Source organism: Girardinichthys multiradiatus, chromosome 13, assembly GCF_021462225.1.
Source record: "Girardinichthys multiradiatus isolate DD_20200921_A chromosome 13, DD_fGirMul_XY1, whole genome shotgun sequence".
Lineage (NCBI taxonomy): Eukaryota > Metazoa > Chordata > Actinopteri > Cyprinodontiformes > Goodeidae > Girardinichthys > Girardinichthys multiradiatus.
The window spans coordinates 25,189,720-25,215,379 of NC_061806.1; the positions used below are offsets into that span (position 1 = coordinate 25,189,720).

The following is a 25,660-nucleotide window of genomic DNA, read 5'->3' on the forward strand; positions in this document are numbered from 1 at the left end:
GCACTGATCCAGGAGTACTTTCTATGGGAAGGAAAAGTAAATGTTAATGGATGTAGCTCCTTTAGTCGTTTCACCTAGAAAGAAAGAACAGATAAACTCTGAGGCAGTTTTCAAGCTTAGAATCTGAAAAAGAGCACATATAATTAGTTACAGTTAAGCTCAGTCAACTGCAATGTCAAGAAGAGAGAAAGAGTTAAACACTAAAAGACAGGGCTATGTGGATCATCGGTAGAGGGTGAGCAATAAGTTGTTGCCAGCAGAAGCTCGGACGATTCCCCTCTCCAGAAAGCTGTCACAGGTAGACACAGAGCCAGGCCAGGTGTAGCTTCTAGGAAGAGAATAGAGAGAACAAAGTTAAAAGCTGAAATAACAGCAAATAATGGAGAGTAGTGTGAGAATGTAGCAAAGAGGGTGAAAGTGGTCATTATGTTCTCCAGCAGCCTAAGCCTATAGCAGCATAACTACACAGATAGTTTCAGTTCAGTTTATTTAGTTAAACGGCGCTTATTTACAACAATGTCGTCTCAAGGAACCCCACAAAGGGTCCCACTGATGGTCGTTGTTATACTAAAAACCACAAGGATTGGGATACCTCCCTCTGTCAGACTGATTATAACCATTGGAAAAGAGAAGGGGTCATAAAGGCAGCAGAAATGGAGGGTGTGTTTGCACCTCAACCATAACCGAGCCGGTTTAGGCTAAACCTGACTCCCCCTTACTCCAACCAACAGGGAGGGAGGAAGGCTCCCTCCCTGATAACCTAAGCCACTCTAACTATAAGCTTTATCAAAAAGGAAAGTTTTAAGCCTAGCCTTAAAAGTAGACAGGGTGTCTGCCTAAAGGACTAAAGCTGGGAGCTGGTTCCACAGGAGAGGAGCCTGATAACTAAAGGATCTGCCTCCCATTCTACTTCTAGAGACTCTAGGAACCACCAGTAAACCTGCAGTCTGAGAACGAAGTGCCCTGTTAGGAACATATGGAACAATCAGATCTCTGATGTATGATGGAGCTAGATCATTAAGGGCTTTATATGTGTATGCATTGAGAGGTATTACAATAGCCCCCTTTATTTTGGTTTCCAAGAAAACAGTGGGACCTTTTGTTTGAGAGCTAATTTAATGAAACCTCAAAATTGTGTAGTGATACTAAGATAGGTTATAGGATTTTAATGTTCATGCATCTCTCAATCTCATAATCTGACAGCAGACAGAAAGCATCACTTCAGGTCAGCCATATGCCCAGCACAGAAGCAGGTCACCAGCAAGGGACAGGAGCAGCAGCCCCAAGGTCAGAGGCACAGAGTGAGACGCAGGGCACAGAGACCTACAGATAATGCAGTTAATGTATTATTACATTATCAAATGTGGTTATTCCATGTTCAAAACATTTAACAATGTGCCAATAACATAACAACTAGCCAGTTATGTAATGACTGTTTCATGATTAGCAAAATGATATAATTATTGGATCGAACACTGTAACATTACTGGTAAGTCATTTTTACATTATGAACTTTATAAAATGACCAACATTATATCATTGGCAGGTATTACACTATCCACCATGATTACATCATTAGTTGCACCTAGGTGAAACGTCACACTACAGTTCTACAAAGTCTAATGTTATTCATCCTATTCTAGTTTTATAAGTAATGGAGACAAAGGCATCTGCAGCATTTTAAAACACTCAGAAGTGTTTGGCACAGTTAATTCGGAGGTACTGGTTGACAGAATGTTCCTCCATAACTTTAATAATATTGAGATAAGACATTGAGTTAACTCACGTTCTTTAAAGCTACTATTCAATGATGATTATGGAGGAATATTCAGTTTCTACTGTTTATAGCTTATTATTAGTTTATTAGTGCTAGTAGAAACTGTTTTTTGTATTTTAAGGGACATTTTGTTTTACTCCTAGTTTGGTCTATATTCTGATTTTTACAAAAGGAGACATTTTTCTTGTAATGTCACATCTATATTTTTTTACACAGTATGATCAAATTTGCATTACAAAGTTCCCCCTGTGGTGGCGGCACTGTCCCGTCTTTAGGGATAGGAAACCTTTGGAGAGGAAAAATTCACCATGGCAGCTGCTAAGCCACTTTTGAAGGGATGGGACATCAGGGGGGGAAAAATCAAGTCATTTCTAAGAGACTGGCTTTTTAAAGTCAGCATCAAACAGGCTTCCTGTTGCATGAAATGGGGGAATTCAAAATGATATCAAGTGTAGTGGCACAGGTGAGATTATTGCCTGTAGCAGCTGTTATGTGGTTCGTGTAAAAGATGGCAGGCTGGCTAAAAATGATCATAGGATGTAAGAAGATGGGTCACTGTTTGTTGCCAAAGGTTTCTGTTTAAAGGACTTCTCACACAACCTAGATATGGATATGAAGCAAAACGTTTCTGCCCTAACCCCTACCCTCCTTTAATCAGTTACAGATAAAGATTTACATTTTGCATTGAGGCTGCTCCAGACCAGACTAATTTTACCTCTGACACAGGTTTTTTGTGTATTGTTTTTAAATGTTTCCTTTTATGTCATTCAGAAGAAAATTATATATATTTATTGTTTCTTGTGTGTTTGTTTTATTTTTGTTTCTGTTGAAGTTTTTTTAGTTATATATGCAAACCGATTTTGCTGGTGACTGTCTCCTGACTTTTCAGAACCTTTTGTAAGCAGTTACAGGTGTCAGGTGCAGTACATTAAACTGCCTTATATAAATGTCCACTTGAGGGGAAAATAACTTTTTTGCCATTTTTTACATATAGAAATCATAATGTGGAAAAATGACCTGACTATTCAGGTCATTTTCAACTTATTAAAATTCCTTTTTTACATTTTTCCCACAGGAACAATGACAGACTGAATGATTTTGCAGTTGCCCATGAAGCAAAACTTTTCTGTCCTAACCCCTACCCTCCTTTAATCAGTTACAAATAAAGATTTACATTTTGCATTGAGGCTGCTCCAGACCAGACTAATTTTACCTCTGACACAGGTTTTCAGTGCACATTCACCTTGATTAAAAATAACTGGCACAGTTAACAAACATTTAACCCTTATTTATATATATTTGAAATAATAAAAATTGCTAAAGGTTTTGATACAATTTACCCCCAAATTCTTCAAAATAAATTGGCTTCAATAAGAAATTTCTGGAGATTGGTGATTTATTGATCAGTGAATAGAAATTAAGCTTAAGATCCCTCAGGGTTCAGTGTTAGCTGCAACAATGGCGCATCTGGAGAGAAAGATTGCTTTTTCAAAGTGGTAAAACAGACACTACTTTATTCTCCTTGATGCAAGAACGTATATGTGAAGTAAATAGAAGTTCGGATGACAACCAAAATTAAATAGATTCATAAGAATTAATCTGTAACTTCTTCCAGAAAGTTGCCAACACAGAGACAGACAAACACAACTAAAAACATGACCTCCTCGGAGGAGGTAATAAGTGTAAACTAAAACCATATATGTTTACCGCACCACCACCAAACCAGAAGTTGAGGTGATGAACCACTGGAAAACCATCAGAGCCTGCCCACAACACACAGACGCCACCAGACGAGCGACTACACGCCAGTCATCATCCCTGCATCCGGGACTCTGGACTGGGCGAACTGCCCCCAGGGATCCACCTTCTACAAGTACTTCTACACTACTGCAGCAGAGATTCACCCCCCACCCCAGTGTAGAGATACACTCCCACACACGCATTCACACTCACACTCCTTATTTCCAACGTCTTTTTTTTTATTTATTTTTGTTTTTTAGTGTGGTTTTTTTGTTCTTGTTTGGATTAACTTTTTGTGTATTGTTTTTAAATGCTTCCTTTTATGTCATTCAGAAGAAAATTATATATATTTATTGTTTCTTGTGTGTTTGTTTTATTTTTGTTTCTTTTGAAGTTTTTTTAGTTATATATGCAAACCGATTTTGCTGGTGACTGTCTCCTGACTTTTCAGAACCTTTTGTAAGCAGTTACAGGTGTCAGGTGCAGTACATTAAACTGCCTTATATAAATGTCCACTTGAGGGGAAAATAACTTTTTTGCCATTTTTTACATATAGAAATCATAATGTGGAAAAATGACCTGACTATTCAGGTCATTTTCAACTTATTAAAATTCCTTTTTTACATTTTTCCCACAGGAACAATGACAGACTGAATGATTTTGCAGTTTCTTGGAATCAATATACAAATGGGGACAATTTACATTGGCCAATTAACCTAACGTACATGTTTTGGGGGCGTGGGGGGAAACCAGAGCACCTGGAGAAAACCCACTCAAGCACGGGGAGAACATGCAAACTCCACACAGAAAGAGGCGCCCAGTATATCTGTGACGTTCTCTCTGTGAAGTTGCGGTGCTAAACACCGCATCACCGTACTGCCCATTTTTTTTCCTGACATTCGGATTTATTTGAATATTTGAATATGACTGTAGGTTTTTTGAACTGGGTTAGAAAATGAACTTTTTTCTGGTTGGTTACATTAGACACGTTCTAGTTTTTCTTCCATTTTTTTGGTTTCCTCAAACCCATAGCATGCCGTACTTTTTTCCAAACTGAAGGTGTTGATTTTGTCTCTTTCCCTTCTTCTGCAATTGGAGTACTTGACTCCTGCAGAATTTCCTCTGCAAAGTCCTCTTTATCTGTGAGTGATGCTTCATTAAATTCACTGGTCCCTGATAGGGTTTTGTCTAAGAGATCTGTGCATGTGGGGCCAGAAATGTTTCTTACAGGGATGGGTTCTGTTTGTTGGCTTGACTGTCCATACTTGCGGACTTTCCTTTTTGGGGGTTCAAGATCATTTCTGTCTTTATGCCCAGCAGATAGCTTTTCATTAAGTGCAGTTAGGCTTTGGATCTCTGATTTTAGATTTTTCAGCTCTGTTTCATAATTAATCTCACGGTCAGAGTATAATTGTTGGAGGACAGTGAGTTGCTGACAGGATGTGTCCTTTTCAGCTTCAAGTTCCTTGATAAGCTGAAGATTGTTGCTTCCTGCCTGCGAATTAGTTTTTACCTCTTTCTCTAGCTCCTGCTCAAATGTTTCTGCTTGCTGTCTTAGAGCCAGAACATCAATTTCATATGTAGCTTTCAGCTCCTGGTACGAAACCTTAACCTGCTCCAGTTGACATTGGAGATGTTTCACCGTCTCAGTTGATTTCTGTTGCTGGAATGTGATCTCTTGTAACATTTTTTGATGGAGATCTTCCTTCTCAGCTCTCAGTTCATTGATGAGCTTAAGGTCCTGCTCTGATTTAGCATTTGTCTGGTGAATTATCTCCTGTTGATATGTTTCTGCTTGCTGTTCTAATGCAGAAACATCTTTTTCATACTTGCAGTTGAGCTCCTGGTATAAAACTTTCACCTGGACCAGTTCACTTTTTGACTGTTTCTCCCTCTCTTGCAGAAATGTGATCTCTTGTGACATTTTTTGGTAGAGGTTTTCCTTTTCAGCTCTTAGGTTGTTGATAAGCTGTAGATCCTTGTTTGCTCTTTCCAAATTAACATTTTTCTCACAACTGATCTCTTGCTGATATGTTTCAGCTTTCTGTTTCAGTGCAGAAACATCTTTTTCATACTTACAGTTGAGTTCCTGGTGTGAAACTTTGATCTGGTCCAGTTCTCTCTGCAAACCCTTTTCCCTCTCTTGCAGAAATGCGATCTCTTGTGACATTTTTTGATAGAAATCGTCCTTCTCAGCTCTCAGGTTCTCAAGGAGCTGTGGATCCTCACCAATCCTCTCTTCACAAAACGTCTGCATCTGGGCCAGATGCCTCCCTGCAGAAACGTCAGCTTCACATTTAGAGCGAAGCTCCTCGTAGGAAGTCTTGAGTTTGTCCAGTTCTTCTTGAAAGGCATTATTTTTCTCTTTTTCTGCCTGGATTTGTGACGTAAATGCTTCCTGGTCAAGGGTGTGGGCCACCTTTAATTCTACAAAGTCTTTTTGCAACAACTTTTTCTTCTTGTATTTCATGTTGTTGTGAACCTTGGAAGCGATGACCGCAGGGTTAAGAGTTGCTGGATCACTAAATTTCTCTATTCTCTCAAGTTCCCTCTTTGTCTCTTTGCCCTTATTGATATACATTTCTTTGAGATGTTTTTGCCTTCTCCACTGGAATTTTGTCTCTTCCAGCTCTGCTTCCAGGCAGGCTACCTTTTGGTTCTCTTCAAACCATCTCGCTCTCTCCATTTCCAAAAGACCGCTCAGTCTTTGGATTTCTCCTTGTAAGAAATGTACAGGTGGAGGATGAAACCGGGCGTGCTGATTATGTTGATTTCCCCATCTTGCCTGGGGTCCCATATTTCCATTGTGGTATCTCGGCATTTGATGAGCCATTTTTCCACAAATATGGTTGTTAAAATCGGTGTTGATCTACGAATTAACGGTTGACTTGAAAAGAGCTTTGCGTACGTCTGATCTGGTCAGCGAAAGAGCAAGTAATGAGAAAAAGACAGAACTATGTTACATAGATAGAGCTGATGACCTCACATAGACAGCCTCACTAGTGACATCATAGAATTTTTCCTTTAGTGTCATCACATAGTCCTGTCATACTTGCCAGGGTTCTAGAACTCTACTATGGACAAAAAATCGCAATAGTTTTAGGTTTAGGATGCACATTGAGATTTCGCCCTTTATCCTTCAGCTAACTAGAGCAATCTTGTCCGGGTTTAATGTTCCAACTCTTATTCATGACTAAGCCAAGATGCCATTTGTAAATGTTTCATTCTTATAAATGAGGAATGTGCAGTGTAGTCTGTTTTTAACTTGCTGGAAAATTGAAATGTCTAATTGCTGGACAGATATTCAGTTTAGATTCATTGTGACCTAAAAGAAGAGCTTGTCATTTTAAAAGCTAAACTAAATGCTCTTCATGATGTTATACTGGCATATTAAATTGTTATATAAATGTTTATATCTTTTGAACTTTTTCACGTTTTGTCATGTTACAACCACATACCTCAGTTTATTTAATGTGATAGACTAACAGAAAGTAGCACAACATTTTGAGATGGAAGGAACATTTCAAAAGATTTTACATTCTGAAAGTGTGGTGAGCATTTGTATTCAGCACCCCGAGTCAGTTCTCTGTAACAACTTTAACAGCTGCAAGTCTTTTTGGGCATGTGCTTACCAGTATTGCACATCTGGAGCCTGAAATTTATCCTTTCTTTTTTGTAAAATAACTCAAGTTCATGTCTGGACTTTGACTGGGCCATTCTAACTCATGAGTATAATTTAATCTAAACCATGTATGTTTGGGGTCATTACAGGCAAGTAAACCATATTTAGCTATTAGGTGACTTTAAAGGCAATTAGATGCCTTGGATTTTAATTGGAGGGGAAAGGAATAGGGGAATAGACACAAATGTACCCACACCTTGTTAAAACATTTGTCTATGAACTCAGTATAAACATTTGAAGAATGGGTATGGTGCCACCTTCTGGAAATAATACTCATATCAGAAGGTGGAAAAGAGCAACGTGAGGTTAAGTTACTGAATTAAAGTTTTAAAAGTCTAAAAGTTTATAACGTTGTTTATAAATTTAGGTTTTAGTGAAGATTTACAAACATTAGAACATGAAGAGTGTATGCATTCTTTATTATTGTCTCTAATCTCCAGTGCTTTATTTTATGTTTAGGTCTATTTATCTCTTGCAAGTGATTTACTCTAAATATAGGCAGTGCATTATCTGTATTTAAGTTTTATTTAATTTAAATCACACATTTAGGAATTACATGAGTTACATAATTATTATGTCACAGACACACAAACAGGACTTTGAATGTCTGGTGGTGTTGCTCACATTAGCTAAAGTATTTCTGTGCAAACTTGACAAATTTTTTAAAAACACAGTATAAGAAAAATAACAGAGCAGTGACATTTTATGCCAAAACCCCTTTCTGCTGCTACACCAAACCTCTATAGATGGCCTTGTCAGATAATTCTTCCATCTTGATATATTAAATTAAAAGTAAACATTAGTGATCCAGAGTGAACTGCAACTTCTACAGCAAGCCACTAGATGGAGACTTTTGTCTTTAAAGTTAAACCTACTGAAACTCAAACATCATTACATGAAACCAGCAGGTTCCCAAATTATAATGTGTTAGATTACCGTATTTTCCGCACTATAAGGCGCACCGGATTATAAGGCGCACCTTCAATGAATGGCCTATTTTAGAACTTTTTTCATATATAGGGCGCATCGGATTATAAGGCGCATAGAATAGAAGCTACTGCAGTCAAACGTTTGACTGGGGTTGCGTTATGCATCCACTAGATGGAGCTGTGCTAAAGAGAATGTCAACAAAACAGTCAGATAAGTCAGTCAGTCAAACTTTATTAATACACTACAAACCAGCGTTCTGATAACTCCATTCACTCTCATGGTAAGGTCTCCTCTACATAGAATTCTATTGAATAGAGCCAACCGCACGTTAGGAATGCATTGGAGTCTATAAAGTTGAAGTTGAAATCAAACGTTAGTTAAAACGTGCAAGGGAACTTTTCCCTGATTCAGTAAACACGTAAAAGAAACAGTTTGATGCACTAAATCAAACGTTAGTGCATTCACAATATACAGGTCCTTCTCAAAATATTAGCATATTGTGATAAAGTTCATTATTTTCCATAATGTCATGATGAAAATTTAACATTCATATATTTTAGATTCATTGCACACTAACTGAAATATTTCAGGTCTTTTATTGTCTTAATACGGATGATTTTGGCATACAGCTCATGAAAACCCAAAATTCCTATCTCACAAAATTAGCATATTTCATCTGACCAAAAAAAGAAAAGTGTTTTTAATACAAAAAACGTCAACCTTCAAATAATCATGTACAGTTATGCACTCAATACTTGGTCGGGAATCCTTTGGCAGAAATGACTGCTTCAATGCGGCGTGGCATGGAGGCAATCAGCCTGTGGCACTGCTGAGGTCTTATGGAGGCCCAGGATGCTTCGATAGCGGCCTTTAGCTCATCCAGAGTGTTGAGTCTTGAGTCTCTCAACGTTCTCTTCACAATATCCCACAGATTCTCTATGGGGTTCAGGTCAGGAGAGTTGGCAGGCCAATTGAGCACAGTGATACCATGGTCAGTAAACCATTTACCAGTGGTTTTGGCACTGTGAGCAGGTGCCAGGTCGTGCTGAAAAATGAAATCTTCATCTCCATAAAGCTTTTCAGCAGATGGAAGCATGAAGTGCTCCAAAATCTCCTGATAGCTAGCTGCATTGACCCTGCCCTTGATAAAACACAGTGGACCAACACCAGCAGCTGACACGGCACCCCAGACCATCACTGACTGTGGGTACTTGACACTGGACTTCTGGCATTTTGGCATTTCCTTCTCCCCAGTCTTCCTCCAGACTCTGGCACCTTGATTTCCGAATGACATGCAGAATTTGCTTTCATCCGAAAAAAATACTTTGGACCACTGAGCAACAGTCCAGTGCTGCTTCTCTGTAGCCCAGGTCAGGCGCTTCTGCCGCTGTTTCTGGTTCAAAAGTGGCTTGACCTGGGGAATGCGGCACCTGTAGCCCATTTCCTGCACACGCCTGTGCACGGTGGCTCTGGATGTTTCTACTCCAGACTCAGTCCACTGCTTCCGCAGGTCCCCCAAGGTCTGGAATCAGCCCTTCTCCACAATCTTCCTCAGGGTCCGGTCACCTCTTCTCGTTGTGCAGCGTTTTCTGCCACACTTTTTCCTTCCCACAGACTTCCCACTTAGGTGCCTTGATACAGCACTCTGGGAACAGCCTATTCATTCAGAAATTTCTTTCTGTGTCTTACCCTCTTGCTTGAGGGTGTCAATAGTGGCCTTCTGGACAGCAGTCAGGTCTTACCCATGATTGGGGTTTTGAGTGATGAACCAGGCTGGGAGTTTTAAAGGCCTCAGGAATCTTTTGCAGGTGTTTAGAGTTAACTCGTTGATTCAGATGATTAGGTTCATAGCTCGTTTAGAGACCCTTTTAATGATGTGCTAATTTTGTGAGATAGGAATTTTGGGTTTTCATGAGCTGTATGCCAAAATCATCCGTATTAAGACAATAAAAGACCTGAAATATTTCAGTTAGTGTGCAATGAATCTAAAATATATGAATGTTAAATTTTCATCATGACATTATGGAAAATAATGAACTTTATCACAATATGCTAATATTTTGAGAAGGACCTGTAGTAGCGTTAACTGTTGAATTCTCTCGCTGCTGCTCTATTCCCATGTTCGACTGCGCAGCTGACAGCCTTGAGTTTGAACTCAGCATCGTAAGCGTGTCTCTTGAAAGGTGCAATTTTGGGGTCGTTATACACACACAAGTGGTGTTGGACTAGCAGTAAGCACAGTACAGGTGTTTACCGCTAATACTTCGGCGACACCCCTGACTACGGTAGCCGTAATGCTGCAAGCGGTGCGGCTTTGTAGTTTACCAGTCGTACTGAAACATTTTGACAGAGCGCCGTGTACAACCAGTATGGATCAACCAATTAACCAATTGATCCATATACAAGGCGCACTGTCATTTTTTGAGAAAATTAATGGTTTTTAAGTGCCCCTTATAGTGCGGAAAATACGGTATTTACTTTTTAGATTTAAAGTGAGCCAGAGAAAATGTTCATGCCAAACCTGCCATGTAGAACTTGAAGTGTCTTAATAGAATCTAAACATTGTTTAGTGTCCTTGGTTATTTTTTTTTTAATATGGAATTATAATCCATCCATCCATATATTAATTGTCTATACCTGCTTGTTCTTGATATGCAGGGTCCTAAAAATAGATAAATAGATTTCTAGGAATACTGGTACTCCATATCTTGCATCATGGTGAATATGGTAAGCAATTGTTTATTTTTCGTACACAGGAAAAATCATTTGCAGGAGTTTTGACCCTGAGAGTTTATTCTCAGTGGAATTAAATTTTTCTGGAAATAAGGCTTTGATCTAAAAAAAAAAAAAAAAACAGAATGAAAAGTTTTTTTCTGACTTTTATTCAAAGTAGTTTTTCCACAATGCTGTGACTCATTCTGAAGCCCATAGAGCGGCAAAATCAGTGTAATCTATAAGAGTCCACATTTTATCCTGTCTCTGTCAGCACAGAACACAATTTGACAAGTGTGGAAATCTGATTTCAAATGATACATTAATATACTTTTTAGAACAATGGGCTCAATTAACTGAGAAAGTGCTCATAGATTTTACTTCACCAGGTCTGCAGTCACTGTCATCTTCATACAGAACCTGTGTGCTGACAATCTGTGCTACCTAGTCAAATTTGTCTATCATAGTGCCTCTATATAGCGTTGTCTATCAGTTGGTGCTATCCTTCCATCAAGTTTACATGCTGTAAAATATTGCCGTTAGTGGTATTGTTAAATATAACCTTTAGAAAAACTTTAACGGGAATTAAGTGGTTGCTCAGCAGTTCTGTGCAGTTCTGGCTTTTAGGTCAGTTAACTAATAATCAGTCATGTTTAACTTTAAGGTGGTGATCATTTTATTGGAAACATTTTATTCTAACTAATTAAGGTCATTTGCCTAAGAGTTTAACTCGATGGATTACACTAATAATAGTAGACAAATAGAGGATTTGGTGTAGCTGTATATTTACATTTATTATCTTTGTCTTGGATCAATCAATTTTGATGTCTACAATCATAATTTCCATGTTGCAACAATGGGAGTCCTTACTTGTTTACAATATATGGTATAACGACAACATTACAGATGTTAAACTAAAGCCATTTACAAATATTAAACCGTAACAGTCATAAAGAAAATAAGATTCACTTCACTTTATTTATATATTAATAGCACTTAGGATAAAATGTGCATGTTAAAAATGTTTAAAAAAAAAATTTATATATATATTTATTTTGATAAAAATTAAGTTGTGGCTTCTACGGCCCAGAGAATAATACTGGTAGACCAAAGGTGGGAAATTTTTAAAACAGAATGCATCTTGATCACCATCATGAAAAACAATCAAACCCAATAACATTTTCTGATGTTGACATTGTTTCCAGTAGTTTGTCCTTATGTCTGCATTTTGGTGATTGCACTGGATAGAAAGGTGCACTTTAAAAACAGTTAAAATACATCTAAAACAATAAGCCATTCAAAGACAATAAAAAAAATAATAATTAAATGCTTTGTAGTGTGGCTACGCTGTTTTACATATAGTCATACGCAATAGTACCTTATGAAAATAACCTTAAAGCAGATAATAAACATACTTTAAATTAAGCCCACATTTCTGTATTAGAAATGTGTTTTTTTTCCACTGGTCAGATATAATATTCTAATCTTAAATGTTCAGTTTTCATTAGCTTTAAATGTAAAACCATCACAATTAACAGTAAGAAAGGCTTCAAAACATTAATCTATCTAATGGGTTTCACTTAGTGAATTAAGTTATTGGATAACATAAACGTTTCTAAAATATTCTAATTTAATCAATATCACTGGAAATTATTATTCATGTATATTGTCATAGGTCTAAATATATATGGCATGAACCTTGACTAAATGAAATGAAAGTCTCAAATAGGTGTGGCCTCAAGGACTTATGGGTAATGTGGATGATTATCATAACTGTAAGTCTGTGTTTATGCAGAAATGTTGCAGGTGTTAAAATGCCTATCTTAATTACCGATTTAGCTTTTCTATCATGCATGCGTTGAAAATTGTAACACCATAAGTGAAAAAGACGTTGGAAGTTGTCATTTCCCTATTAAAATAATTAACTGCTTATATTGCCAAATAGCCTCAAGTGTGAAAGCGGCACAATAGTAGAAGTCTACAACATAGCACTTAGTGATGGGACCTATGGCTTTTTCAAGGGAACTAAATCTCCAGGATCCGTTCACTCAAAGAGCCGCTCAAAAGAGCTGTTAAAAAGATCCTTTTTAAAAAAAAATTACATATTTCAAAGAACAAGCCCGTTTATTCCTAATATAGTGTTCAATATATTAATTTTAGCAAAACTTGCATGTGTGGGTGAAATTTACAAAAAAGTATCTGTCACCATGACACATGATAAAAAAAAGCAGTTAGCAAAGAGCATGTACTCTGTGAAGTTGCAGTTTCCGTATTTAGTCGCTTAAGTAATAAATATATAATCTAAATTTAAATTAAATTGGAAAAAGTAGCGAGGGCAGTGCAATCTGATACCATCAAGTGGGGGCGTCATTTTAATAGATATTTGGACATATGCATGCACTTTGGTGGTATTGTGCACTTCTCAGTTGAAGGGATTTTTAACGAAAAAAATGTATTGACGTGTTTTAAAAAATATTTTAATAGTATTACATTTCTCATCTATTTAGTCCCTAAACGTATGGTGCTTTTGGCAAAGTGATAAAGAAATGAAATGGTAAATGGTCTTAAAATATAGCGCTTTTCTAGTCACTTGACCCCTTGAAGCACTTTACACTAGAGCCACATTCACCCAGTTGCACTGACAAACACTCATGTTTTCATACAGTGATACATGAGATTAAGTGCCTTGCCCAGGGGCACATCAACTTGTGGCAGCAGGAAGCTGGAATCGAATCTACAACTTTGGAATTGTAAGGCGACTACTCTATTAATGATATTTCTACATGTGAAAGGTTGTTTTTTTTTTTTTTTGTTTGTTTAACATTAGTTTGTACATAATCCAAGCTGCACCAAGTTTTAATTTGAATTTTCTTATGGCAATTAACAAGACATCCAGGCAACTACTATCTCCATACTAATAATTTACAGCAAATTATGTTTAACCAAAGGTATACAGTAACAACTGTTCTCAGTTACTGTCAGTGCCAGAATTTCAGAATATGTATCCCTGTTATCAGCACAAAACACTGCATAATATATGTGCTAACATTTTTTTTTGCAATGACTTTTTTTCTGACCAGAATGAATATATATATATATATATATATATATATATATATATATATAAATATATATACATATATATATTCTGGTGAAATACTGTATATAAACAGTATTCTTAAGTTTGATCTTTCACAAACACACCTATTGTCTACATTGCAGCTGAATGTAATATTTAACCAAAGTGAAATATTCACCAACCCAATAACTAAACATGCTCTCTGACAAAGCAGTCAAAAAGCAGTGCTGAGAGTGTATGAAAATGTTCAAGAGCAAACCAATTTCCAGCTAGTTTTGCACTGTAGGTTACAGATTATCTTCAGGTACCTCAGTTTAAGCACCAGAAAGAAAAAGAGCAGAAATTACTCAGAGATAATCCTCACATTTTGTGTTTAGTGAAATCCTTAAATTTGTTGTGGACCTGGAGGGCTCCTTTTCAGGCAGAGAAATGAGCTGTGCATTCAATTCAATTCAATTCAGTTTATTTATATAGCGCCAATTCACAACACATGTTGTCTCAAGGCACTTCACAACAGTCAGGTACATACATTCCTATTAATACTAACAATTGAACAGTGGAGTCAGAGTTAGTTATTTATTCAAATTGGATAAAAAGTTTTTCTATCTAAGGAAACTCAGCAGATTGCATCCAGTCAGTGACTTGCAGCATTCACTCCTCCCGGATGAGCATGTAGAGACAGTGGACAGTGACTGGCGTTGACTTTGCAGCAATCCCTCATACTGAGCATGCATGGAGCGACAGTGGAGAGGAAAAACTCCCTTTTAACAGGAAGAAACCTCCAGCAGAACCAGGCTCAGTGTGAGTGGCCATCTGCCACGACCGACTGGGGGTTTGAGAGAACAGAGCAGAGACACAAAGAGAACAAAGAAGCACTGATCCAGGAGTACTTTCTATGGGAAGGAAAAGTAAATGTTAATGGATGTAGCTCCTTTAGTCGTTTCACCTAGAAAGAAAGAACAGATAAACTCTGAGGCAGTTTTCAAGCTTAGAATCTGAAAAAGAGCACATATAATTAGTTACAGTTAAGCTCAGTCAACTGCAATGTCTAGGAGAGAGAAAGAGTTAAACACTAAAAGACAGGGCTATGTGGATCATCGGTAGAGGGTGAGCAATAAGTTGTTGCCAGCAGAAGCTCGGACGATTCCCCTCTCCAGAAAGCTGTCACAGGTAGACACAGAGCCAGGCCAGGTGTAGCTTCTAGGAAGAGAATAGAGAGAACAAAGTTAAAAGCTGAAATAACAGCAAATAATGGAGAGTAGTGTGAGAATGTAGCAAAGAGGGTGAAAGTGGTCGTTATGTCCTCCAGCAGCCTAAGCCTATAGCAGCATAACTACACAGATAGTTTCAGTTCAGTTTATTTAGTTAAACGGCGCTTATTTACAACAATGTCGTCTCAAGGAACCCCACAAAGGGTCCCACTGATGGTCGTTGTTATACAAAAAACCACAAGGATTGGGATACCTCCCTCTGTCAGACTGATTATAACCATTGGAAAAGAGAGGGGGTCACACAGGTAGCAGAAATGGAGGGTGTGTTTGCACCTCAACCATAACTGAGCCGGTTTAGGCTAAACCTGACTCCCCCTTACTCCAACCAACAGGGACGGAGGAAGGCTCCCTCCCTGATAACCTAAGCCACTCTAACTATAAGCTTTATCAAAAAGGAAAGTTTTAAGCCTAGCATTAAAAGTAGACAGGGTGTCTGCCTAAAGGACTAAAGCTGGGAGCTGGTTCCACAGGAGAGGAGCCTGATAACTAAAGGATCTGCCTCCCATTCTACTTCTAGAGACTCTAGGAACCACCAGTAAACCTGCAGTCTGAGAACGAAGTGCCCTGTTAGGAACATATGGAACAATCAGATCTCTGATGTATGATGGAGCTAGATCATTAAGGGCTTTATATGTGTATGCATTGAGAGGTATTACAATAGCCCCCTTTATTTTGGTTTCCAAGAAAACAGTGGGACCTTTTGTTTGAGAGCTAATTTAATGAAACCTCAAAATTGTGTAGTGATACTAAGATAGGTTATAGGATTTTAATGTTCATGCATCTCTCAATCTCATAATCTGACAGCAGACAGAAAGCATCACTTCAGGTCAGCCATATGCCCAGCACAGAAGCAGGTCACCAGCAAGGGACAGGAGCAGCAGCCCCAAGGTCAGAGGCACAGAGTGAGACGCAGGGCACAGAGACCTACAGATAATGCAGTTAATGTATTATTACATTATCAAATGTGGTTATTCCATGTTCAAAACATTTAACAATGTGCCAATAACATAACAACTAGCCAGTTATGTAATGACTGTTTCATGATTAGCAAAATGATATAATTATTGGATCGAACACTGTAACATTACTGGTAAGTCATTTTTACATTATGAACTTTATAAAATGACCAACATTATATCATTGGCAGGTATTACACTATCCACCATGATTACATCATTAGTTGCACCTAGGTGAAACGTCACACTACAGTTCTACAAAGTCTAATGTTATTCATCCTATTCTACTTTTATAAGTAATGGAGACAAAGGCATCTGCAGTATTTTAAAACACTCAGAAGTGTTTGGCACAGTTAATTCGGAGGTACTGGTTGACAGAATGTTCCTCCATAACTTTAATAATATTGAGATAAGACATTGAGTTAACTCACGTTCTTTAAAGCTACTATTTAATGATGATTATGGAGGAATATTCAGTTTCTACTGTTTATAGCTTATTATTAGTTTATTAGTGCTAGTAGAAACTGTTTTTTGTATTTTAAGGGACATTTTGTTTTACTCCTAGTTTGGTCTATATTCTGATTTTTACAAAAGGAGACATTTTTCTTGTAATGTCACATCTATATTTTTTACACAGTATGATCAAATTTGCATTACAAAGTTCCCCCTGTGGTGGCGGCACTGTCCCGTCTTTAGGGATAGGAAACCTTTGGAGAGGAAAAATTCACCATGGCAGCTGCTAAGCCACTTTTGAAGGGATGGGACATCAGGGGGGGAAAAATCAAGTCATTTCTAAGAGACTGGCTTTTTAAAGTCAGCATCAAACAGGCTTCCTGTTGCATGAAATGGGGGAATTCAAAATGATATCAAGTGTAGTGGCACAGGTGAGATTATTGCCTGTAGCAGCTGTTATGTGGTTCGTGTAAAAGATGGCAGGCTGGCTAAAAATGATCATAGGATGTAAGAAGATGGGTCACAGTTTGTTGCCAAAGGTTTCTGTTTAAAGGACTTCTCACACAACCTAGATATGGATATGAAGCAAAACGTTTCTGCCCTAACCCCTACCCTCCTTTAATCAGTTACAGATAAAGATTTACATTTTGCATTGAGGCTGCTCCAGACCAGACTAATTTTACCTCTGACACAGGTTTTTTGTGTATTGTTTTTAAATGTTTCCTTTTATGTCATTCAGAAGAAAATTATATATATTTATTGTTTCTTGTGTGTTTGTTTTATTTTTGTTTCTTTTGAAGTTTTTTTAGTTATATATGCAAACCGATTTTGCTGGTGACTGTCTCCTGACCTTTCAGAACCTTTTGTAAGCAGTTACAGGTGTCAGGTGCAGTACATTAAACTGCCTTATATAAATGTCCACTTGAGGGGAAAATAACTTTTTTGCCATTTTTTACATATAGAAATCATAATGTGGAAAAATGACCTGACTATTCAGGTCATTTTCAACTTATTAAAATTCCTTTTTTACATTTTTCCCACAGGAACAATGACAGACTGAATGATTTTGCAGTTTCTTGGAATCAATATACAAATGGGGACAATTTACATTGGCCAATTAACCTAACGTACATGTTTTGGGGGCGTGGGGGGAAACCAGAGCACCTGGAGAAAACCCACTCAAGCACGGGGAGAACATGCAAACTCCACACAGAAAGAGGCGCCCAGTATATCTGTGACGTTCTCTCTGTGAAGTTGCGGTGCTAAACACCGCATCACCGTACTGCCCATTTTTTTTCCTGACATTCGGATTTATTTGAATATTTGAATATGACTGTAGGTTTTTTGAACTGGGTTAGAAAATGAACTTTTTTCTGGTTGGTTACATTAGACACGTTCTAGTTTTTCTTCCATTTTTTTGGTTTCCTCAAACCCATAGCATGCCGTACTTTTTTCCAAACTGAAGGTGTTGATTTTGTCTCTTTCCCTTCTTCTGCAATTGGAGTACTTGACTCCTGCAGAATTTCCTCTGCAAAGTCCTCTTTATCTGTGAGTGATGCTTCATTAAATTCACTGGTCCCTGATAGGGTTTTGTCTAAGAGATCTGTGCATGTGGGGCCAGAAATGTTTCTTACAGGGATGGGTTCTGTTTGTTGGCTTGACTGTCCATACTTGCGGACTTTCCTTTTTGGGGGTTCAAGATCATTTCTGTCTTTATGCCCAGCAGATAGCTTTTCATTAAGTGCAGTTAGGCTTTGGATCTCTGATTTTAGATTTTTCAGCTCTGTTTCATAATTAATCTCACGGTCAGAGTATAATTGTTGGAGGACAGTGAGTTGCTGACAAGATGTGTCCTTTTCAGCTTCAAGTTCCTTGATAAGCTGAAGATTGTTGCTTCCTGCCTGCGAATTAGTTTTTACCTCTTTCTCTAGCTCCTGCTCAAATGTTTCTGCTTGCTGTCTTAGAGCCAGAACATCAATTTCATATGTAGCTTTCAGCTCCTGGTACGAAACCTTAACCTGCTCCAGTTGACATTGGAGATGTTTCACCGTCTCAGTTGATTTCTGTTGCTGGAATGTGATCTCTTGTAACATTTTTTGATGGAGATCTTCCTTCTCAGCTCTCAGTTCATTGATGAGCTTAAGGTCCTGCTCTGATTTAGCATTTGTCTGGTGAATTATCTCCTGTTGATATGTTTCTGCTTGCTGTTCTAATGCAGAAACATCTTTTTCATACTTGCAGTTGAGCTCCTGGTATAAAACTTTCACCTGGACCAGTTCACTTTTTGACTGTTTTTCCCTTTCTTGCAGAAATGTGATCTCTTGTGACATTTTTTGGTAGAGGTTTTCCTTTTCAGCTCTTAGGTTGTTGATAAGCTGTAGATCCTTGTTTGCTCTTTCCAAATTAAAATTTTTCTCACAACTGATCTCTTGCTGATATGTTTCAGCTTTCTGTTTCAGTGCAGAAACATCTTTTTCATACTTACAGTTGAGTTCCTGGTGTGAAACTTTGATCTGGTCCAGTTCTCTCTGCAAACCCTTTTCCCTCTCTTGCAGAAATGCGATCTCTTGTGACATTTTTTGATAGAAATCGTCCTTCTCAGCTCTCAGGTTCTCAAGGAGCTGTGGATCCTCACCAATCCTCTCTTCACAAAACGTCTGCATCTGGGCCAGATGCCTCCCTGCAGAAACGTCAGCTTCACATTTAGAGCGAAGCTCCTCGTAGGAAGTCTTGAGTTTGTCCAGTTCTTCTTGAAAGGCATTATTTTTCTCTTTTTCTGCCTGGATTTGTGACGTAAATGCTTCCTGGTCAAGGGTGTGGGCCACCTTTAATTCTACAAAGTCTTTTTGCAACAACTTTTTCTTCTTGTATTTCATGTTGTTGTGAACCTTGGAAGCGATGACCGCAGGGTTAAGAGTTGCTGGATCACTAAATTTCTCTATTCTCTCAAGTTCCCTCTTTGTCTCTTTGCCCTTATTGATATACATTTCTTTGAGATGTTTTTGCCTTCTCCACTGGAATTTTGTCTCTTCCAGCTCTGCTTCCAGGCAGGCTACCTTTTGGTTCTCTTCAAACCATCTCGCTCTCTCCATTTCCAAAAGACCGCTCAGTCTTTGGATTTCTCCTTGTAAGAAATGTACAGGTGGAGGATGAAACCGGGCGTGCTGATTATGTTGATTTCCCCATCTTGCCTGGGGTCCCATATTTCCATTGTGGTATCTCGGCATTTGATGAGCCATTTTTCCACAAATATGGTTGTTAAAATCGGTGTTGATCTACGAATTAACGGTTGACTTGAAAAGAGCTTTGCGTACGTCTGATCTGGTCAGCGAAAGAGCAAGTAATGAGAAAAAGACAGAACTATGTTACATAGATAGAGCTGATGACCTCACATAGACAGCCTCACTAGTGACATCATAGAATTTTTCCTTTAGTGTCATCACATAGTCCTGACATACTTGCCAGGGTTCTAGAACTCTACTATGGACAAAAAATTGCAATAGTTTTAGGTCAATATTAAAATCACAATTATTAAAAAAAATTATTCAGTGAATTACGCAAATGTATTCATTCAGGTTATATTTTCAGAATCTAAAGAAATGGTAAGGAATTATTTCCTAATACACAAACATAAATAAAACTTTGACCATTCTGACTTTTGAACATGACTGTAAGTTTACATCCTTTGCTTTTTACCTAAACTACAATGACAGTTTCCGTGACATTAGTAGTTTTGTAAAAACTATAAGAACTCCTCAGACCAGCTTCACTCTGATTTGGACACAAGACTTGAAGATTTTGAGTTGCCTGGAAAATGTTGGCAAATCTCTGCATAGATTACATAAAAAAGGATGTAGGATGTCAGTTTCCAAGGCAACTGTTTTTGTTCTAATTCTGATCTGTCATTTTGTCATAGATCACTGGGTTTTTGTTTGGTGGGCCTTTGCATTTTTGCAAGCTTTAGTTACAGTAAGCTCAAACCTGAAATTGAGGACATGAGAATTAGTATGGCAAAGCAGTCATTTAAAATTCTGATACTTTATTTCTTTTTGCAGCATTTAAGTACATATTACAGATGCTGCAGGGTTCAAATTCTCCCCACACCTGCAAATTAATTCACCTAAAACTGCAGCCTCAACACTTTTTTAGATGACATTAAATGTAGAAAGTTGAGAGAAATATTTTTATTTTATATGTATTTATTTTAGTTTTTAAAAATGTCTTTAATAATTGTTGCCAGGTACTGCTGTTATACTATTACACAAAACATAAATCTAATTAGATTTAAGTTTTGTGTATTTTCTAATCAGAGGAAGATTTCTGTTGCAAAAGAAGAAAACTGTACTCTGAGGACCAATCCGAAGTTTGAGGACATGGAAAATGGGTTTTCCTTTTTTCTCCAATACATAATGGGTTTTTTTGGGGTAAACAATTATAAATCAAATCATTGCATTAGAAATCATAACAAGGCTGGGGTTGTCTTTCTTCCTTATGCACCTTTTTTACCACATTTCTTCCTTCCACTCAACATCAGCATCCTGTAAACAGCAATGCCATTACCTTTTGTGGCTTACCCTCCTGGCTGAAGATGTGAATGACTGCTAGATAACTTTCAAGTGTTCTCCGTGACTGTGCGGGCCTTAACATAAAATTTTTGTATCATTATTTATTTTTATTGTCTTTATGTATTTACACATAGAATACCATTCTATGTGTAATTGACCCATAAGAGTTCCACTTTTTGAAATGAAATACGAATATAAATACGTTTTTAATGATGATCTTATTTCTGCACCTGTATATCATATCAATCCTGCCATTCTTCACATCTTCCATCGAGGCCAAAGCAACACTAAATTGTCAGAGCTTTAAACTGTATAAATTGAAATGGCTTTTCCTATTTAATAATTGTGTGAGGCTGTCATAAACAACAGTTTTAAACAGTTGCTCGGCAACACACAAGTGTCCTCCTGATTAGTGCTGTTATTTCTAATGAGCTGTCAGGCTCTAAATAAGATCTCCAATTATCTACTTAATAATAGGTCTTCATACGTTGTACGATGGCATGCTACAAATGTTTTCCTCAAGTCCAGTCTGTGCACCGCTCACCCCTCCTACAGCTCATTCTGTGGCACACTTGTAATCAACCTCAGCTAATTAGGGGCTTATGATCTTTCCTTTGGATCGCCTGCAGTTTGATTTCTGCGGCTGCTTCCAAAACCTATTGACAGTGGCTACTAGTTTTCTACCTTATTCTGCCTCTTAGCTGTTGAAAGGCTTTGATGGCTGTAGAAATTGAAGGAGAGACATTGCATGTGGTTTAAAGTGTTTGTTTTACCTCTCCTTCACTTTGTGTTTTGAGAAATCCCTTGCTTTAGTTCTTTTTTTGTGCTTTTTTACTTTATTATTATAGCCCTTGTACAGTGTTTTTGAGTTAGGGTTTATGCAAACATTTTAATAAGCCACAATGACATAAACAAGGTAACTTTTCAAAGCCAGACTTGCAGGAGCCGTGTCTTTGATTCCTTCCATCATCTGCAATTGACTTGCACTTGAAGGAGGGGATGACGACAAATAAGAAAGAGACAAATCAAGGTGGATATTGTTGCTCTTCACAGCATCATGGTAATGAGGAGGATAATAATGTCCCCCCCTCAGGCAGTGGAGGCACACAGAGTGGGTGTGTGCACAAGTGTGTTTCAGTTTTGATGCTGTGATCTGTGTTCAAGGATGTTTTTATGTAACTTTGTGTGCAGAAAAAGGAAGAAATTTAACCTTGTGGAACAAGAGTATTTTTAACATCTTCACACTGAGTCCACTTTATTATTTGTGAAAATAGCTTCCATATCAAACCACTTTGAGTTGCAGAGCACATTTAAACTCCTTATTTCTTTTCCTCCTAATGTGCACTCCTTTGTCTCCACCTCTACACCCTTCCTCCCTCAACAGCAGCCAGTGGTACACTCCAGCAGTCTTTGCACCTCTCTCTCTCCCTTCCACAGCCTCACCAGTCCCCACACTGGAGAAGACGCTGGTGCAGTGTCGATCCATACACGCACGTGTCTTGTCTTTTGGGGCTACTAGCATTCTTTGAGAACGCCCAGAGCTAGAGTTTGCATGGGTGTCGCGAGCTGCTCTGCGCGAGAATGTGAGCATCTTTTGTACTGAGGAGCATGTGCACCAACTGAAAGACACAGCGAGGATGCGTGGTGGGCAGGATCTGTCGTGATCGGTGGAGTTTGTGGTGTACAATACTTGTGCTGTCTGTCTTCCCCTGCCTCCAGTTTGGTTGTCTGGCGAGGACTAACAACAGCATCCTGCTGAGATGTCCACTTCATCTGGTGCAAGAGATGGAAGCCAAAGGAGCTCTCGTAAGTGAATAGTTTACATTTTGTAGTCTCTGTGTTTAAAATATTATATGTATGAGTGAAAGGTTTTCTCTTATTTAGCGTTTTAAGAACGTTAAAGCAGAATCAGACATGTTTCTATACCAAGTGCACAAACAGTTTGTTTTAAGAGAAATGAAGAACACAGGTTTTATCATCATTAGGAAGATTGCTAATAAATTTGGAAACAGTGCTGATGAATCTCAATAGATTGTAGCATCCTGAAGGCTATTTTAGAAATTAAATTCAAAAGGTGTTATATTTCCAGTATTTCTGTTAATTTTAATAATTTTTTTTATTTGTCTTTTTGATAGCTAATAAAAAGGCAGAATCTGGTCTCACACAAATCCAACAAATGCCAATAAAGTATCTCTGATGCAGAAATGATCATTTTTTTGTCAATTTATTTCTGATGAAATTAAAATGAGCAGTTTTCTTGAAAATCAAAGTCCTATGAATTGAAGTTTCCACAGTCAGTGATAATTTGGGGAGCAGTTTCATCGGCTGATGTTGGTCCACTATGTTTTATCAACTCTAAAGCCAGAAAAATATGAAGCATTTTAAGCCTACCTCTGCTGACAAGCTTTATGGAGATACTGATTTCATTTTCCAGGCCTGGTTGGCACCTGCAATCACTGCCAAATGTACCAATACCTGCTTTAAAGACCATCATATCACTGTGTTTTACTGGGCAGCAGACTGGCCTCACCTAAACCTTAGAGATAATCTATACAGAAGAGGAAGTAAAGAGAAACCAGAACCAAAAACAAAGGTTACCTCCAGGCCACTAAAGCAAGCTGGGTTTCCTTGACATCTCAGCAGAGCCGCAGGTTAATGGCCTCCATGCCACGCTGCTTTGAATTAGTTATTCATGTAAATGGACCCCAAACAAATACTAGGCACATATAATGTGCAGTACATGGACATACTTTTCAGTAGACAAACATTTATTTTGTAAAAATCCCTTTTTTTCTCACTTTTTGAAATTAATTCCTGAAATAACTGAATTTGTTTATTGTATTTTAAGTTACTGATGCACCTGTAAAGTGAAACACGTGCATGTGAGGGTGTTTGAGAACATCATAGAAAGCACACTCAGAAATATTGTATAAAAAGGGAATGAATGCGTATGTGTGTGTGTTTGCAAGCGTGCATATATTCGTGCGCTTACACGATCCCTGGAGCGCCTCCAGCTGTACATCTATCTGGAAGGTGCTTTGAATCAATTGACATGCAAGCCAGCTGGATCCTTTTCACCAAAAAGAAAAGGAGCAGATGACATACTGGTGTCACTTCTGTCAACCTGAACCGCTTTTCACTTTCATCCTACAGAGAGGACAGGTTTTGTTTGGTTTGATCTTAAACTAAAGGGAAAATGTCCCTGATTTTAGATTTAGTCTGTTTTCCAGGTTAGGTTTTCTGCCTTATGTGAAAAAAAAAGACCTGCACAAACAAATATTCTGCTTGTGAGCGTGGATTTATGAAATGTTTTTTTATGAGTCCTTGCAGTAACTTTGTTGGGGTGCTGTTATTACAATAAAATAATATGGGTTTAAGTGTAAGTGGATGATTGATAAGATGATGTGACTCACTTGAGAGCTGTGTGGGCACATGTACACAAAAAAGCTCGTTCAAACACATCCACTCACAAATGATCACATTCACAGGCACACACACAGTGACTGTCTGCATGGAAGCTAGAAATCACAGCTGGGAATATGGGTCTCCTTTTATTGCTTTTGTTATTATTACACGTTCTTCCCTCATCTAGCTTTCATTCCCATTCTCCCTTCTGTTATTTTCTGGGCGTTATTTAAGACCTGGGCCTTTTAAAAACCTCACCCGGAAACCGTTTGTGTGTCCGGGTGATGTGTTAATGATCGTCAAATGACACACCCACCCATTTTGGATGCCTATTTTATACGTTTATGGTCACAGGCATTACTTTTTCATGTTACAGTGTCTGGACATGATGATGCTTGACTCAGAAATGCTGAAACCTATGTTTTCATGCTCACACGTTCACTCTTCTTGGTTTCCTCCCATTGTGCTTGACCGTTTTGTTCCTTGTCAAAATGCCTCCATCACATTACCTTTTCACGGAGCAGTGCCTTCAAATGGAAATATCAAGAGGCTCCAGGGTACGATTACTGACTTACAAGCTACAGTGTTACATAACCAAATCTTGATGCTGAGGAAATGGGTTTAAGCTATGCAGTACAAGTTTGGCATTAAAGCAGAGAAATGGCTCGTATTCGGCCACATTACCACATTACCAAAGTTGCATAAAAGAAGTATCAAACTTAAATTAATTCCAAATGTACTAATTTTAGATTAAATGTTTGCCATGCGAAATCACAGTGTGATACTTCATTAAGTTAATACTATTTTTAGCCTGTATATGCTAGAAAACCTTCAGCCTTTTTTTCCTTACTGGAGTTTCTACTGGACAGGGTCAACACGCTGCTCCATTATGGGGTTACCTCGATTATTCATGTCAATACAATCTTACAACAACAAATCGCCTAACACAGGTATACCGTTAAAATGTGTTTCCAAACCTATACGTTTCCAAATACATTGAGCTTATAGTGAGCTAGAAAAAAAAAGTTATCCTGCTTCATAAACCTAATGCTTTGCTTTGACCACTATAAAGTTTAGTGGCAACAGATTC

The 25,660-nt window shown here is 38.0% G+C and overlaps 3 protein-coding genes across 4 annotated transcripts in view; 1 reads left to right on the forward strand and 2 right to left on the reverse strand.

Annotated features, from left to right (window-relative positions):
* Window positions 1-270: 270 nt before the first annotated feature.
* On the reverse strand, window positions 271-8,235 carry LOC124879050 (golgin subfamily A member 4-like). Its single transcript, XM_047383315.1, has 2 exons — window positions 5,031-8,235; window positions 271-328 (listed from the first exon to the last, which is right to left on the reverse strand). The coding sequence occupies exons 1-2, from the start codon at window positions 6,348-6,350 to the stop codon at window positions 293-295; spliced, it is 1,356 nt and encodes a 451-aa protein (XP_047239271.1). The 5' UTR covers window positions 6,351-8,235; the 3' UTR covers window positions 271-292.
* Window positions 8,236-15,062: 6,827 nt separating this feature from the next.
* Window positions 15,063-20,039, reverse strand: LOC124879049 (interaptin-like). The gene is made up of 2 exons (XM_047383314.1): window positions 18,520-20,039; window positions 15,063-15,120 (listed from the first exon to the last, which is right to left on the reverse strand). Exons 1-2 carry the CDS (start codon window positions 19,837-19,839, stop codon window positions 15,085-15,087), a joined length of 1,356 nt encoding a protein of 451 aa, XP_047239270.1. The 5' UTR covers window positions 19,840-20,039; the 3' UTR covers window positions 15,063-15,084.
* Window positions 20,040-22,417: 2,378 nt separating this feature from the next.
* dtnbp1b (dystrobrevin binding protein 1b) overlaps window positions 22,418-25,660 on the forward strand; it is a 45,283-nt gene continuing 42,040 nt past the window's right edge. The window contains exon 1 of one of the 2 annotated variants that reach the window (XM_047383317.1): window positions 22,418-22,971. In XM_047383317.1, the coding sequence (XP_047239273.1) occupies window positions 22,926-22,971 (46 nt within the window). In that variant the 5' untranslated portion in view covers window positions 22,418-22,925. The remainder of the gene's footprint in view (window positions 22,972-25,660) is intronic. The other variant, XM_047383319.1, reaches the window with a different exon arrangement.

Excerpts from the sequence above, each read along its gene's own strand:
- LOC124879049 (XM_047383314.1), bottom strand. The coding sequence starts at position 19,839 with ATGGCTCATCAAATGCCGAGATACCACAATGGAAATATGGGACCCCAG. Across the intron at positions 15,121-18,519 it reads AGCAGGAGCTAGAGAAAGAG|AAGCTACACCTGGCCTGGCT; the intron begins GTAAAAACTAAT and ends TTCTCTTCCTAG.
- LOC124879050 (XM_047383315.1), bottom strand. The coding sequence starts at position 6,350 with ATGGCTCATCAAATGCCGAGATACCACAATGGAAATATGGGACCCCAG. Across the intron at positions 329-5,030 it reads AGCAGGAGCTAGAGAAAGAG|AAGCTACACCTGGCCTGGCT; the intron begins GTAAAAACTAAT and ends TTCTCTTCCTAG.